We start from the raw sequence: 15,639 nt of genomic DNA on the forward strand, positions 1-15,639 counted from the left end.
CAGGTTCAATCCCAGCAGGGAAGAGGCGAGATCGGCAAATACCCTTACACAGAGCCAACCGTTAACAACATACGGAGTTTATTTAAAAGTAACTGCAAATCGCATACAAGAACCAAGTCAGGAGGAAACTATGCAGCCGTTCGCCTGGTTCCCATAGGACCACCAAGCCCTCGTACACAAGAGTTTGCAATGGAGTGATAGGGCCCTCGCTGGTTAGGATTCACAACATTGCCAGCCGGGGAGGCGAGGGAAGAGTTAATCGAAGCACCATACAGAAGTCTTCCTGCTCTGTTCCCAGGAGCTGGGCTCTGTAACACCGGCCAGCCCACAGAACTAGGCTGGTATCAGCCACAAGCCAGGGAAGAACATGACACATCTGCCCTATGCTGGCCAGAGCAGCAAACATGCCTCCCCCGCAAAGCAGCAGGGGACTTGTGCAAACGCCCCCGGAGCTCGCCAGCCCCGCGGGAAGCCAACAGGGCTCAAGGCCGGGCAGGCGCCTAGGAGCCAGGGGGACCGAAACAAACCCCCGTTTCGGTGGCAGGGCTGCAGGCTCCAGGTAGGAGGCTCCAGGAGCTTTACCGGAGGCTGGTCTCTAGAGAAGGCCCACACGGCCCTCCCGTGGTCCCTGCTTCCTCATGGGGCGAGTGCTGCACTCGGCCAGCTTACACGGCTATGAAGGGCGGGGGCTTGCCTGGGGGAGCAGCTGGCCTAGCACAGCTCGCTGCTACCTGTGAAGGGCCAGTCGACCTTCCTGGGAACGGGCACCCCCTGGCAAACTGCACCCGCAGTAATTCTCTAAGACACGGGGGGGATCTGCAGCCCAGTGTACACGAGGGTAGCTGCATTTCTGGGGCGGGGAGGGGGTGTGACTGCTTGGCTTAGACCCTGCTGGGATGGGCACGTCAGACACGCCCAGAGTGCAATACAGGAGAACTGCGGGAAGTGAGGTTCCTGCACGGGCCGGCCCCACTGCACCCCCAGCGGATTGTCTAGCCCAACAGGCTTTGGTGTGCGTGTAACCCAAAGCCCCTCACACAAAGGCGAGACCTTAAAGCGCACCAGAGCCAGAAGGTTCACAAGCAAAGACCCGGAGCCGGCTTCAAGCGGGGCCATCAGCTAGGAGCCTGCGAGTGACTATGCAACGGAGGCGGCAGGGTGCTTGCAGAAGAATCCTGTTTCAGAGCAGGGGTGCTTGGTAGATACATGGGGCGTCCCGGGGGACAAAGCTCAGGGGAGGAGGTGAGAGGCTGCCACGTGCAGCAGGAAAAGGTTCTTCACGGATATGAGGATCAAGAAGCGGCAGCCCCACTGCAGAGAAACCCTGCCCTGGGGATGGGGGCTGAGACCATCTCGCCACCTCTAGCGCCTCTCCAGCGAGAGGAAGCCCTGTGTGTCCCCAGAAAGGGGCCCCCGCAGTGCCTTGGATAGGAGAGCCCGGGCTGCGGGTGGGCCATCAGTGCCTGCGTGGCAGGAATCGGCAGAGGGAAAAGCCAGCCTGCTTTGGAAGCCAAGGGCAGGGGACCAGAGGCCTCGCAGGGAGCCCGTTGCCACTTCGGACCCAGGTTCTCAGACTGCGGGTTGGGAGCCCACAGTGGGTCAGTCGTGACCCTCTTTTAGGGGGGGCGCAGGGCTGGCATTAGATTTGCTGGGGATGAAGCCAGAGCCCCGCACCTCAGGGCTGGTGTTCCCAGGCCTTCTGCTTGAAGCTGGCGCCTTTGGTCCCGGTGTCGGGGTCACATAGTAACTGTTCTCATCAGAAGGGGGCCGGGGAGCAGCGAAGGCTGGGAACCCCCCCAAGGGAGCCGTGGCCCACGGAGCCTAGGAGCCAGAATGCAGGCGGGAAACCTCCCCTGCCCTTCCACAGCTCTTGCATAGAGCCCGTCCCCATCCGCTGGACGCACTGGCCGGGGAAGGGGGCTGCAGCTACCGCTGGGAGCCCCCCCCCCGCAACCACACGGGGAGACGTTTTTATGTGCACCACCGACAAACAAAACAAAGCAGCCGCACGAGCCCACGGCCTGCAGGGAACACTGGCCCCCACCCAGCCAGGAGCAGCGACCTGCGCTCCCTGGCTTCTGCCAAGGCTGCAGCCCCCTTTTCCCCACGCAGCAGCCGCCCGTTCTCCACGGGCACGTTACTAGCTCCCTTGTGCCCCCCTTCAGTGTCCCCACGCACCGCGGAAGCCTTCCCATCCCGCAGGGCGGAGAGCTCCTGCCTGGCAATTACAAAGCAACGCACTGAGGCCGGCCCTTCGTTTGGCTCTGCCCAGGGCCTCCGCTGTGGCCGTGGGAGGCGGGTGGAGCCCGGCCCCACTCAGCACCTGTCGCTCACCTGGACATCGCTGGCTGGCCAGGGGCAATGCCGCTGCAGCGCCGAGCGGGAGGCGTTAGTGCCGAGAAGCAGATGCCGATGCCTAGCAGTAGCTGAGCGCCCGCGTAGGCGAAGAGGCCAGTCCCACACCAGGCGTGGGACAAGGGGAAGCCCCATTATTTGTCAAGAGAAAAACGAGAGGCAAGGCGGCTGCGTGGGGACGAGAAGGGCGAAGGGGAGCCGAGAAGAACCGTCCAGCAGAGCAAGCGTGGGCAGCCACGGGCTCTGGGCTTGCCTGCCCAGACCGCCAGAAGAGGCCACGCCCTCGCATCGGGTGACTCCTGCGTGCGGCTGCCCAGAACAGAGAGGACAAACGCTCCGGTCACAGCAGGTAGTCCCATTCATCCCCCCGCCGTACCCACCCCACCCCCGCTGCAGTGGGTGGGCCACCCTGCAGAATTACATCGCAGCAGGAAGTGCGATAAAGCTGCCTGGCCATAAAAAAAAATTCTTCCAAGCTGTGTGCGACTGCGTCTCGTGGGGCAGGGCCAGAGCCCTGCATCACAACCCTGGTAAAACAATCCCCCCCATCACGAGACCCCTGGGGTTTTCTTTGACTGGAGCCTCTCGGGTCGCACGGCGGTGCTGGTGCCCAGGAGAGGGAAGCAGGAGTCGCTCGCTGGCCTGCAAAGCAGGGTCCGCCCCACCAGGCTCACCCCGCGGGAACGTTCCGGGACACGCGCCCCACGCGGGCGAGACGCGAGCGCGCTCGGGAACACGCCTGCTGCCCCCAGAGCCGCCATCTCAGCACACTGCAGCGCCGAGAGCACAGCTCAGCCCGGCCGGACGGGACCAGACCTAACCCCACTCCCCAGCAGGGGTCCCCATGTGCGTAGATAAGCGGCTGCGCTGGCCGGATGCTCCCAGGCATGCGCAAGAGGAGCAGTCAAGGAGAGCTGGCTGGCACTCCAGGCCACGGCGGGTCCTGCCTTGGGGGCGGGGGTGCAAACAGCTACTGGCACTTCCAGAGAACGCCACCACCTAGCAAAGCGCTGCACAGAGCACACCCCCGAGTCTCTCCTGCAGAGCAAGAGCGCAGCAGCGACAGCACGTCCTAGTGCAGGCAGCACAAGCTAGACCAAAAGCAACAGGGCATTAGCCGAGGGCCCCTCTGCAGCACCAGCCCAAACTGCGGGCTGCCAGGGAGCTGGAACAGCTGCTCCTGAATGGAACGGTCCTAAGGGGGGGGGGGGGGCTTGCAGAGAGGGAGGATAACTCACAATAGGACTCCAGGAAGCACAGTGGGGCTGCCTGGCATGTGGGGGGGGGGGGGGGTCCAGGACTGGGCCCAGCCTCCTGGAATAGCATGTCCTGGCCTACAAGCCACTGCCACGTTGTCTGCTCCAGCTGCAGACAAAAGCCAAGGGCTCCCCGGTGAGCCAACCAGCTTCCCCTCCCCACCCCGCCCCGGCAGTCACGCTGGGCAAGAGGCAGCAGGAGAGAGGAGCAGAAGGCAGGATCCGCGTTGTCCAGGGAGTATCAACGGGAGTTGAACACGCTCCACATACTCAGGAAGGCATCTCCTGTCCAGGGGGCTCTGCCGGCCTCATTCACCCCACATCTGCGATCCAGGCAGTGCTGCTGCTCACGGAAATGCTGATTAGCTACTGGCCGAGACCTTCGCCCAGCAGGGAGGGGCTGCCGCCCTTGGGGCAATACATTGGAAGAGCTCTCATTAGTTTCCCTTCAGTAAATCGGGTGGCGGGCTTGGCGGTACAGTCCCCAGAGCGCATCCAGTATCCCAGGTGTCCAGAGCATCCGCAGGCAGACTCACAGGCTGCCGTAAGGACAGCGGCGTCCCAGACGCTACAGCTCGTCAGCTGCACTGTGCGCAAGGGACGCTTTCGGCTGGATCTCCTCCTCCTCCAAGCTCCCTTCAGCACCTGGGTCCGGGGGCCTTTGTGCTTCCTCCACCTTGTTCCTCTTTTTCTTCTCTGCAGCCTTCTTGTTCTTGCCACCTTTCTTCTTGGTCTTCTTCTCCCCAGACAATGCTACATCTCCCTTCTTGCTGGACCACTGCTCTGCCAGGCAGCCTGCCGGGACGACACCACAGAGATAAGGGAAGAGGGAAGCAGTCAGCTTTCCTCTCCCCACCATGCAAGCAAATGATAGTAATAGGTAGCAGGTTTAAAAACAAAAGCAAGTTTTTCTTCAGGCAGCGCAGTGTCAACCTGTGGAACTCCCTGCTAGAGGATGTTGTGAAGACCAGGATTAGCAGGGTTCAAAAAAAGATCTAGATAGCCTAGAGGTTAGGTCCATTAATACTTATTAGCCAGGATGGGTAGGATTGGTGTCCTTAGCCTTTGTCGGAGGCTGAAAATAGGTGACAGGAGAGGGATTGCTTGATGATTCCCTGTTCTGTTCATTCCCTCTGGGGCACCTGGCATTGGCCACTGTCGGCAGATAGGACACTGGGTTGGATGGACCTTTGGTCTGACCCAGTCTGGCTGCTCTTATAGTCTCCCTCATGCCCACACTAAGATAATGTTTCAAAGCTTTTCAGGCCCCTCCGCCACACCCATCACCCTGGCATCGGGGCGTTCTGCCCCTGCTTGGAGGCCAATGCTCCCTTGTATCCGCTGGGGTCAAACTCACTCGTGTCTTTCCCTTTCAGCACATGGTTCGCACAGAGAAACTGAGCCAGATCTTCCTGCTGGTGATGCCTGTACCAGTCCTCGATCACGTCTTCGAATTCCTCCACCATCACGTCGCACTAGTGCGGAGAGAAAGCACAGTCCCGCTCGCCTTCCTGCCAACCCCACAAGCAAGCGCCGCTCCAGGACCAGCAGCCCACCAAACAACCCCCCACCAAGTCAGCTCTCCCCGAGCTGCCTGCGCCCAGCAGCAAGGCACTCTGCACCCCAGCCCCCCGCCATTACACTGAACCGCAGCCCTCCTCCCCCAAGCCAGTGCCGCCTGCATGGTACCTGCTTCTTGAGGTCGGCCACTTCAGCCGAGGTCTCGTTCCACAGCTCGTAAGGGATGTCCATCACTACTTTCACCCCCTTGTGCACCAGGTTGTGCAGAGTTTCAAAGGTCTCCGACATTCCCTACGGAGACACAGCCACCGGAGTGAATCCCCCTTGGGTAGGGGCAGAATCCCAGCTCCACTCGCACACAACTCCCGCATGACCCGCCAGGAACTCAGGGAGAGAGGGGAACTCACACCAGCTCCCAGCTTTGCAGGAGGAGCAGCGTCCCGTGCCAGGCCGCGTGAAGCCTAGGGGCAGAGCAGCCCACTCACTTGTCAGGAGGGTGTCAGAGCCTTGCTTTACCTTCTACCTCCCCAGCACAGCATCCTGCAGCCGCCACGGGAGTGGGCCCTACTGTGCTTGCCGGCCTACAGACGTGTCACCAAAGATGCCAGCTGGAGGAGGAGGGCTGGGGGGAGGCCAGGACCCTGGTTAGATGTTGTGCTTCCATGCCCGAGTGAACACAGGACTTTCCTCCAGGGAGCAGACACGGTGGATGATTCCCTGGCAGTGTCCTGGTGCAAGTGGGTCTAGAGGGAGAGTTTGAAGGAGGGGGGGTCCACACACAAGGGGTGGAGAGGGAGTAGCTGCATCCCTGGTGAAGTGGAGGGGGAGGGTCTCACCGAAAGGTTCTCAGTGGGGCAGGGGAGGAGGGAGCCGGGCGAGGGACCCGGAGGAGGGGAGGGAAGCGAGTCGGAGCGAGGGTCAGAGAAGGTCCCAGTGGCCCGGTGTCAAAGGGCTGGCGGCCCGTGGGAGAGAGCCGGCGCTGGCCCTGATGAGGCCTGGCGGTCTGAGCAGGGAAAGAGGCGGGACGCCAGCAGCTTTCCAGAGGAAGTAGGGGTAGGACTCGGACTAGAGCGGAGAGGGGATTGCTACAGGGATGGCCTGAGGTGGATGTCGCCGTGAGGTAGGGCACAGCAGCTGGCTCCCGTGGCTAAAGCCGCAGGTCACGCAGCCCCTGCCTCTTCCACCACAGGCACGATCCAGCCGGAGGCCGCGCGAAACGCCTTGGGGAAAGGCAAACTCCAGCACCTCCGAGTGGTTCTCTGGGACGCTCTGCCTCCTTGTGCACAGGCCTTGCCAATGTCCTGGCTTCACAGCTGTCCCTGCCCCCCGGCTCGGGGATCCCCGGCAGACACAGAGCAAACGCACAAGGGGCAGTCAGGAGGACGGGCCAGCCTGAGCTTTCACATTTCTGGACCAGCGATCTCCGCCTAAGCTCGGAAATGGAACCGTTCGTCCGCATCCAATCCCCGATCGTAGGCAGATTCCACTCAGCACACACCCATTACACCAGGCGGCTACCCCAGCCCATCCGGAGCACTCCCCTGCCCCAGCCATGAGCACAGGGCTGCGACACCCCCTCACCCGGCTTCCCGGTGGCATGCTACTCCCCAGAGGCGCTATGGGGAGAAGACGAAACTAACAAGTTGAAGGATGTGAGGGAAGGGGGGGGGGGGTAAGTAACTTCCACCAGGAGCTATGCCTGGGAGTCTGTCTCAGGCACAGAGCAAGGACACTAACCTCAATGCTCTCAGCAAGGCCAGGCCTAGAGGAGATGGGCTGGGGGCATCGGACATGAGCTCCAGCGAGAGGGAATGAGCGACGGGACAAACCTTCGCAAACCTGTTACTGCCAGTTCTCTCTTTGTGCAGGTTGTAGTCCAACAGCCTCTTGCAGATGGTCTCGGTCACCTCGATCAGACGGATGTCCCTGCCCGGAGGAGAAACTGGTGAGAAGGGGAAGGGTTTAGTACTGCTCCCCGAGCAAGGTACCGCCTGCTAACGGGGCTAGAGAAACTCCAGCTGGAGGACCAAGCCTTCTCTCTAGCGACAGACGTCACAGCAGGGAGCTGGGCGACGGCTCGTCTCTGCAGCTACTGGGGTTTCTACCCGCTTGCCGGTCCTGGGCCCGGCTCGAAAGCGCCACGGTTCAGACGGTATCAGCCTCGCCATGGCAGGCGTCTGACCGACTGGAAAGCACAGCCCGGCTCTCTGCAAGCACCAAAGGGAGAGGCCCCGCTGACCTCCAGCTACTGTGGAGGGGTGGGGGCTCCCCTTCCTCCAGCAGGCTATTGAAAGGAAGGACGGTCTCCTCCACCACCGCTTCCTAGCAACTGCGGGAGATCTAACAACTCCACGCCTCCCCACAGGCGCCTGCAAGGGAGGCCTCTCTCTTGCTGAAACCTCCACTACAGCCTTCATTTCCTGGGCCCTCAGCCCACGGGGCTGGCACCTGAGCCGGCCCTTTGCCAAGCAGCAGCAACAGAATGGCAGGAAGATTCGAAGGGGCATGTCTGCCCCCCAGAGGCCTGAGCGGTAGCTGCAAAACCTCCTCTGTCTGGTCCACGCTGCTGCACGTGAAAGCTCTGAGCAACAGACTGGAGCTAGGTGCTGTAGACTCAGGCAATGCACATCTGGCAGGTCATCTATGCAATCGCGAGGGCTCAAAAAGCTTAACGTACAGCCCCCAGCTCAGACTCCAGGTACCTCTCGCAAATTCAAGGACCCATCAACTTACAATATCTCGCTGGTGCCTCAAGCTGCTCATCCAGCATTGTTACTGTGACACCCAAAAGCAGAGCGAACGAAGAGTACCCTGCGTACACAGCAGCCTCCCTCCTTCACCAGAGCCAGTTTCCTCTCTCTGTACCTCCATTTCCTCAAAATGGCAAGGGAGAAAAACATTTGGGGAGACGAGTGGGCCAAGATGGACCCATGGCCTGGCTATTCTGCAGCTGGAAGGGTAATGTCACACTTGGCTGGATAGACCCTCGGCTGGGCTAGCACGCGACACACACACACGCAGCCACAGTGGCGGAGGCAGGCTAGCTGACCAGAGTACAGATTGATAGTCGTGGACAGGCTTGTACTTGGGGCAGCTAGCCGGTACTGCCCCACTCACTGCTGTTTGTAGCAGGCTCTCTCGATCAGCGTGAGCACGGGAAATCAACCCTGCAGCCCCAATGCAGAGCTAGGCTGGGGGCCAGGTGACATCTCTAGAGTTCTTCAAGCGACTGGATTTCAAAGGATCGTACGCTCAGGAATAATGCCATTCGGTTAGAACATTCACAGCTTCCCACGTCAGCAGGCCTGCCTCCTCCCACAGGAAGACAAGCTGCTGAGGGATTCTGAAGCAATAACTCTTTCCCAGGAACACACTGGGTCTGTTTATCAGTGCGCCCCTTCTCAGAGGCCTGCGAGAAAAGGTGGCTTTTGCAGCACGGCCGGAAGCTCACAAGGCCTGGCTGTGGCAAACCAAGGGCTGGGAAGCTATTTTCAAAGTCAACAGGTTCTCAGAGAGCTTGCTACCAGGAACCCCTGCCCACTTCCACTTCAAGGGCTCCGGCCTGAGCACTTCTGCTGATTGTGGCACAGCCGTGTCCCAGAGGGGGGCAAAGGGGACCCACAGCATTGGGGGTTCTAAAGTTAGTGTCATGACTTTGAACCCCACCCAGAACCATACTGCCAGCCAGTGCAGATCCCAGAAAAGCAGACTAGTGGGTTACCTGTGCAAAACACATTCTAAGGAGCAGGCAGGTGCCTTGGCTAAGCCTCAACTCAAACTGTCTCTATATGCAGCCACAAGAGGCGCTAACGGCCTTGACAAAAATCAAGCCTAACAGTAAGAGGGTCCATGGAAGCAGAAATTCTGCAGAAAGTGAAGGCCTGGGCCCCCTTCCCCTTGCTAAGAAAAGCCGCACCTTGGCAAGCGTATGTTCCAAGTCCTATTAGCCAGGAGACTGCCTGAGGGCTCCGGTCAGGGTCGTGTGTTCTGCAGCTCTTACCTGCTCAGCTGGGAGGGCTAGTAACCCTGAAGAGGTGAGCCGAACGTACCTAGTGCAGTGACATCTGCCCACACTGGCAGAATCTGAAGCAGGTTTAAGGAAGCGCGCCACTGATCTCGCTGGAGCTGAATAATGACTATTTAAATTCCAACTTAGGCTCCTACTTCCCCTTGACCCAGCCCATGCGGTTATCCTAAATCCCCAGATGGCTAAAGCCACCATAAACTTCTCCGCTTCAGCTTACAGAACCCTCACCTTTGTCTGCCAACTTCTGCAATGAGACAGCTGAGGCCCATTGGGAATCCAGTGTGTTGGGAGAGCGTAAGATAAATGGAATTTAGCAGCAGTGACCCTGGCCCAAAGAGCTGATGACCCCATTAACATTTATGAAAAAAAAAAGTAGTAAGAGAAGCTGCCAGAGAATTGCCAGAATTCTGCAGAGAGCCAGCAGCTGAACCTCAGTCCAGCTTCCAGCAGATGATGGAGATCCTGTGTTAGGCCTGTCCAAGACTGCTAAGCTCAAAACCAACCTCTGTGACTGTGCTTTGGAGCTGCGATTCTTGGTAACATGCAGAGCAGCACCACTGCCCTCAAACCCAGCTAGGGGCTCAACATGCATCGTACCTTGCCCACACAAACAACTCCGGACAAGACCTAAGCAGCCTTTGCCCCAAAGTGTGATAGGTGGCCAGACCACCTGCTGCTCGCAAGTGCTCTTTGTGAAAGCATTTATTAATCCAGGGGCGCAGCAAAGACGGCCACTGAGTGATTCACTTACGATTGCGTGTACTTGATCCCTGATCCCTTTCCATCTAGAAAGCCATACTTCGTGTCAATCACCTCCTTCGTCTTCCCAGTTTCCTCAAAGGCAGATTTCAGCTCTAGTGCCACATATTTACACACTGGAAAAGAGAAAACAGAAGCAGGTTAGTGGGCACACTGAACCGTACTGCTCTCCTAAGGATCTGGCATGTTTTAGGTACAAGTCGGTCATTTCCAGCAAGTCAGGGCATTTTAGAAACAGATGCTTGGAGTAAAACATGCCTCTAACTAAAGCACCCACTGTAGCTTGCTTTCAGGGAACACTCTATAATTATTTGACACACAAAACCAGACACCCTCCAGCTACTGTGTCAGAGAGGGAATTTCTATTCCAGAGATTTTTTTGGTTGACAAATCAGCGAACTATTGTGTAACTGCTAACCAAGAAACACTTCAGTCAGTGCTTAATGGTTCCACCCCCCAGAGCAAGCAGTTCACTGGTCTCTGGAAAGAGCATCTTCGCAGGCAGGCTTGCAAACCTAGTGAGGAGGGCTTTAAACTAGGTTCGTCGGGGGACAGTGACCAAAGCCCTGAGGTAAGTGAGGAAGTCGGATACTGGGAAGAAACACAAGGAGGAATGAGCAACAAGGGAGGACCCCTGATTCGGATGGAGAAGGTCGGGCGATCAACTGGTTATTTAAGGTGTTTGTACACAAATGCAAGAAGCCTGGGAAACAAACAGGAAGAATTAGAAGCCCTGGCCCAGTCAAAGAACTATGGTTTGATTGGAATAACGAGACTTGGTAAGATGATTCACATGACTGGAGCGCTGTTGTGGAAGGGTATAAACTGTTCAGGAGGAACAAGCGGGGGAGAAAAGGAGGAGGAAGAGTTGCATTGCATGTAAGAGAGCACTATGAGTCTCGGAGATCCAGTATATAGACGGAGAAAAGACTGTTGAGAGTCTCTGGGTTAAGTTTAGAGGTGGAAGCAACAGGGGTGATGTTGTGGTTGGTGTCTGCTATAGACCACCAGATCGGGTGGATGAGGTAGACGTGGCTTTCTTCAGACAACTGAGAGAAGCTTCCAGATCGCAGGCCCTGGTTCTTATGGGCGACTAATCATCCTGACATCTGTTGGGAGACCAATACGGCAGTACACAGACAATCCAGGAAGTTTTTAGAGAACGTTGGGGCTAACTTCTTGGTACAAGTGCAAAAGGAACCGACCAGGGGCCGTGCGCAGCTTGACGTGCTGCTCACAAACAGAGAGGAACTAGTTGGGGAAGTAGAGGTGGGTGACAACCTGGGAAACAGTGATCATGAGATGGTGGATTTCAGGATCCTGACCAAAGGAAGAAAAGAGAGCAGCAAAATACACACCCTGGCTTCAGAAGCACAGATTTTGACTCCCTCAGAGAACTGATGGGCAGGATTCCCTGGAATGCTGACATGAAGGGGAAAGGAGTCCAGAAGAGCTGGCAGTATTTTAAAGAAGACTTATTAAAGGCACAGGAGGAAACCATCCCGATACGCAGCAAGAAAAGCAATTACGGTAGGCGACCAGATTGGCTTTCCAGGGAAATCCTTGGGAGCTTAAACACAAAAAGGAAGCTGACAAGAAGTGGACAGACGACTAGGGAGGAGTATAAATATATTGCTCGAGAATGCAAGGGAGTTATCAGGAAGGCAAAAGTGAAATTGGAAGTGCAGCTAGCAAGGGATGTGAAGGATAACAAGAAAGGTTTCTCCAGGCATGTTAGCAATAAGAGGTGATGAGAGAGGGTGTGGGGCCCTTACTGGATGAGGGAGGTAACCTAGTGACAGATGATGTGGGAAAAGCTGAAGTACTCAATGCTTTCTTTACCTCTGTCTTCACGGACAAGGTCAGCTCCCAGACAAATGCATTAGGCAATGCAACATGGGATGAAGGTGGACAGCCCTTGGTGGGTAAAGAACAGGTTAGGAACTATTTAGAAAAGCTAAACATACACAGATCTGTGCATCTGGATTGAATGCCTCTGAGGGTACTGAGGGAATTGGCAAATGTCATTGCAGAGCCTTTGGCCATTATCTTTGAAAACTGATGAGGTTCAACAACGACAAGTATAGAGTCCTGTACCTGATATGGAAGAATCCCAAGCACTATTACAGGCTGGGGATCAAATGGCTAAGTAGCAGTTCAGCAGAAAAGGACCTAGGGATTACAGTGGATGAGAAGCTGGACAGAAGCCAATAGTGTGCCCTTGTAGCCAAGAGAGCTAATGGCATATTAGGGAGCATTAGGAGCAGCATTGCCAGCAGATCTAGAGATGTGATTATTCCCCTTTACTCGGCTCTGGGGAGGCCACATCTGGAGTATTGTGTCCAGTTCTGGGCCCCCCACTATAGAAAAGATGTGAACGCATTGGAGAGGGTCCCGCGGAGGGCGACCAAAATGATTAGGGGGCTGGAGCACAAGGCCTATGAGGAGCGGCTGGGGGATTTGGGTTTGTTTAGTCTGCAGAAGAGAAGAGTGAGGGAGGATTTGAGAGCAGCCTTCAACTTCCTGAAGGGAGGTTCCAAAGAGGATGGAGAGAGGCTGTTCTCAGTGATGGCAGAACAAGGAGCAATGGTCTCAAGTTGCAGTGGGAGAGGTCTAGGTTGGATATTAGGAAAAACTATTTCCCTAGGCGGGTGGGAAGCGCTGGGCTGGGTTCCCTAGGGAGGGGGTGGAATGTCCATCCCTAGAGGTGTTTAAGTCTCAGCTTGACAAAGCCCTGGCTGGGTTGATCCTGCCTTGGGCAGGGGGCTTGATGACCTCTTGAGGTCTCTTCCAGCTCTACGATTCTACGGATATTTCACACCACATCCGCCACTCTCCCCACACACACTTTGGCCTGATTCTCCCCCCGCCCTTACCACTTCCCCAATCTACGATTCCTGTTTTTCAGCACAGAATTTCCCCAACAGCACTAAGCTTTGGCTCTTGCTCCTTCTTGCTTAAAGGCCTTGCGCGGTGGCGCACTCCCCACCCTCACCCCTCTGGGTGTAAGCCCTGACCACTGCCCGGAGAAGCAGCAGCTCCCTTCGGCCTTCCCCCCCGTCCCCCCACGGTAGGACACGGGCTCCATGAGCCGCTGGCTGGAGGCGTCGCAAGTGAAAAGACCCGGGCAAGTCCTGTGGGGGGGGGGTCTCGCTGTCAGCGTGGGAACTGCGGCCCCCCCCTTTCCGCCAGGGAAACCATGGACCCCTCCCCCGCACACAGGGCTGGGGCCCCCCCACTGCAACCCCCCGCTCCCCTCCCCCACGCCAGCCCCCCCGCTTCCCCCCCACTGCAACCCCCCGCTCCCCCCCCAACCCCCCGCCCCCTCCCCCAGCCCCCCCCCGCTTCCCCCCCACTGCAACCCCCCCCCCCCCCACGCTCCCCCCCCCCACCCCAGCTCCCCTCCCCCACTGCCCCCCCCCACTGCAACCCCCCGCTCCCCTCCCCCACGCCAGCCCCCCCCTGCATCCCCCCCACCCCCCCACTGCAACCCCCCGCTCCCCTCCCCCACGCCAGCCCCCCCGCTCCCCCCCACTGCAACCCCCCGCTCCCCTCCCCCACGCCAGCCCCCCCGCATCCCCCCCACTGCAACCCCCCGCTCCCCTCCCCCACGCCAGCCCCCCCGCTTCCCCCCCACTGCAACCCCCCGCTCCCCTCCCCCACGCCAGCCCCCCCCCATCCCCCCCACGCCACCCCCCCGCTCCCCCCCCCACCCCCCGCCCCCCCCCGCAGCCCCCCCACTGCAACCCCCCGCTCCCCTCCCCCACGCCAGCCCCCCCGCTCCCCCCCACTGCAACCCCCCGCTCCCCTCCCCCCCGCTCCAGCCCCCCCCCTCACCCTCGCACTTGCTGGGCAGCCGGACCCAGTCTCCGTCCTCGGCGGCGCGCGCGGGCGGGGCGGGGCCGAGCAGCAGCGCGGGGAGCAGCAGGAGCAGGCGGGCGGCGGGGCCCGGCTCGGCCATGGCGGGAGGGGGGGGGGTCCCACGAGGGACGCGGGCTGCGGGCGAGCGGCTCTTCCACGTTCACTTCCGGGAACCCGCCGGCGTCACGGCAGCGCGCCCAATCACGGCGCCGAGCGTGTCAGAGCCGGGCCAATGGGCGGGCGAGGAGGCCACCGCCCCGGCTGAGCCAGCCAATGGGCCAGCAGGAAGCGCTGCCGCGAGCTCCGCCAATCAGGAGCCCGCTTCGCTGCCTGGGTCCAGAAGGCGGGAATTCTGCTCCCTCAGGCCGCGGGGCGCCGCTTCCGGCCGGTGCGAGGCATTTAAATGAGGGGGCGGGGACAGCGTCAGTGGGCGGGGCTCTGGGCTGGGGCGGGGACAGCGTCAGTGGGCGGGGCTTTGGGCTGGGGCGGGGACAGCGTCAGTGGGCGGGGCTTTGGGCTGGGGAGGGGGTGTCTCAGTGGGGGGGGGGGGCTCTGGGCCAGGAAGGGGGTGTCTGTGGGGGGGGCTCTGGGGGGGGCTCTGGGCCAGGAAGGGGGTGTCTCAGTGGGGGGGGGCTCTGGGCCAGGAAGGGGGTGTCTCAGTGGGGGGGGGCTCTGGGCCAGGAAGGGGGTGTCTCAGTGGGGGGGGGCTCTGGGCCAGGAAGGGGGTGTCTCAGTGGGGGGGCTCTGGGCTGGAGAGGGAGTGTCTGGGGGGGGCTCTGGGCTGCAGAGGGAGTGTCTGGGGGGGGTCTGGGCTGGAGAGGAGAGGGGAGAAGAGAGGATTGAGTGGGGCACCCCCTGAGGTGGTATGAAATGGGGGGTGCTCCTTCACCCTCCCTAAATGGTATCTTGGGTATGTGTATCCCTATCTCTTGTTAGGGGGTTTCAGAGGGGGAGCCGAGTTCGTCTGTAACTGAAAACGCTTAAGAAACAGCGAATGGTCCCGCAGCACCTTAGGGACTAACAAAAAGTGTAGCTGGCTTCACAAGCTTTTGTGGGCACAACCCACTTCTTCAGGGGGTACAGGATTAAAGCTCCATAATGGTGGGTGGTGCATTTTACTTAGTAAAATTTGGCAATCTAATCCATTTTTAATCTTCTTTCAGTTAAAACTGCAGCTACCTTGGTACATGCGTGACAGGCTAACTCAGACAGTCTAAGTGATGCTATTACTGATACCCGGTTTCAGAGTTAAGAGTTTTTAAATCTTCAGTTCACTGAAAAAATATGGCTCGTTGACTTACGCCTGGGACATTAGTAAAGGGTGGAACACACAGCGGTAAACAGGAGCCTCCTGCAACAACTGCAGTTTCAGCTGATTCAACTACTACTGCTGGCTGTAGCTATGCCAACGCAGAGGAAGTTAGGAGTGCAACCTGGGAAGCATGCGACTGAGCAGAACAAAGAAAGGGTGTAAAAATCCACAAGTATGATGAAAGTTACATTGAACTTGGTCTGGCGTGCCCTTCTTCACCAGTTTTAGAGACTGAACACAATTTAAAGACAAAGAGCTAAAAAGCAGTAAAAAAAAATTCTGCAAATTCTTACATTGGAAATGTAAATGCACTTCACACTTCATACTTTGAGTATGAGTGACTAAAACATGAAAACCACAGGTGGTTTTCTTATACCTGCTGTGAAAGCAGTAGTGAAAAAGCAGGAAAAAAACCATGATTCTTTATCCCTCTCCAATAACACTGGATCACGCTGCATTGCTGATATGGCTGAAAACATTCTCTTTCAGCTTGTGAAACACATTAGAAATAGTGATGATTATTCTATGCAATTCAACAAGTCTACAGA

The 15,639-nt window shown here is 58.2% G+C and overlaps 1 protein-coding gene across 2 annotated transcripts; it reads right to left on the bottom strand.

The window, feature by feature from the left end:
- Positions 1–61: 61 nt before the first annotated feature.
- CNPY3 (canopy FGF signaling regulator 3) lies at positions 62–14,123 on the bottom strand. Of its 2 annotated transcripts, none has more exons than XM_075925903.2 (6): positions 13,756–14,123; positions 9,911–10,034; positions 6,962–7,058; positions 5,301–5,423; positions 4,969–5,086; positions 62–4,409 (listed from the first exon to the last, which is right to left on the bottom strand). In XM_075925903.2, exons 1-6 carry the CDS (start codon positions 13,877–13,879, stop codon positions 4,180–4,182), a joined length of 816 nt encoding a protein of 271 aa, XP_075782018.1. In that variant the 5' UTR covers positions 13,880–14,123; the 3' UTR covers positions 62–4,179. The 2 variants fall into 2 exon arrangements, with proteins under 2 accessions (XP_075782018.1, XP_075782019.1); XM_075925904.2 differs by having other exon boundaries at positions 62–4,406; positions 13,756–14,112.
- Between the last annotated feature and the right edge of the window lie 1,516 nt (positions 14,124–15,639).

The sequence above is a fragment of the Pelodiscus sinensis genome, chromosome 3 (assembly GCF_052426305.1).
Source record: "Pelodiscus sinensis isolate ZL-2025 chromosome 3, ASM5242630v1, whole genome shotgun sequence".
Classification (NCBI taxonomy): Eukaryota; Metazoa; Chordata; order Testudines; family Trionychidae; genus Pelodiscus; species Pelodiscus sinensis.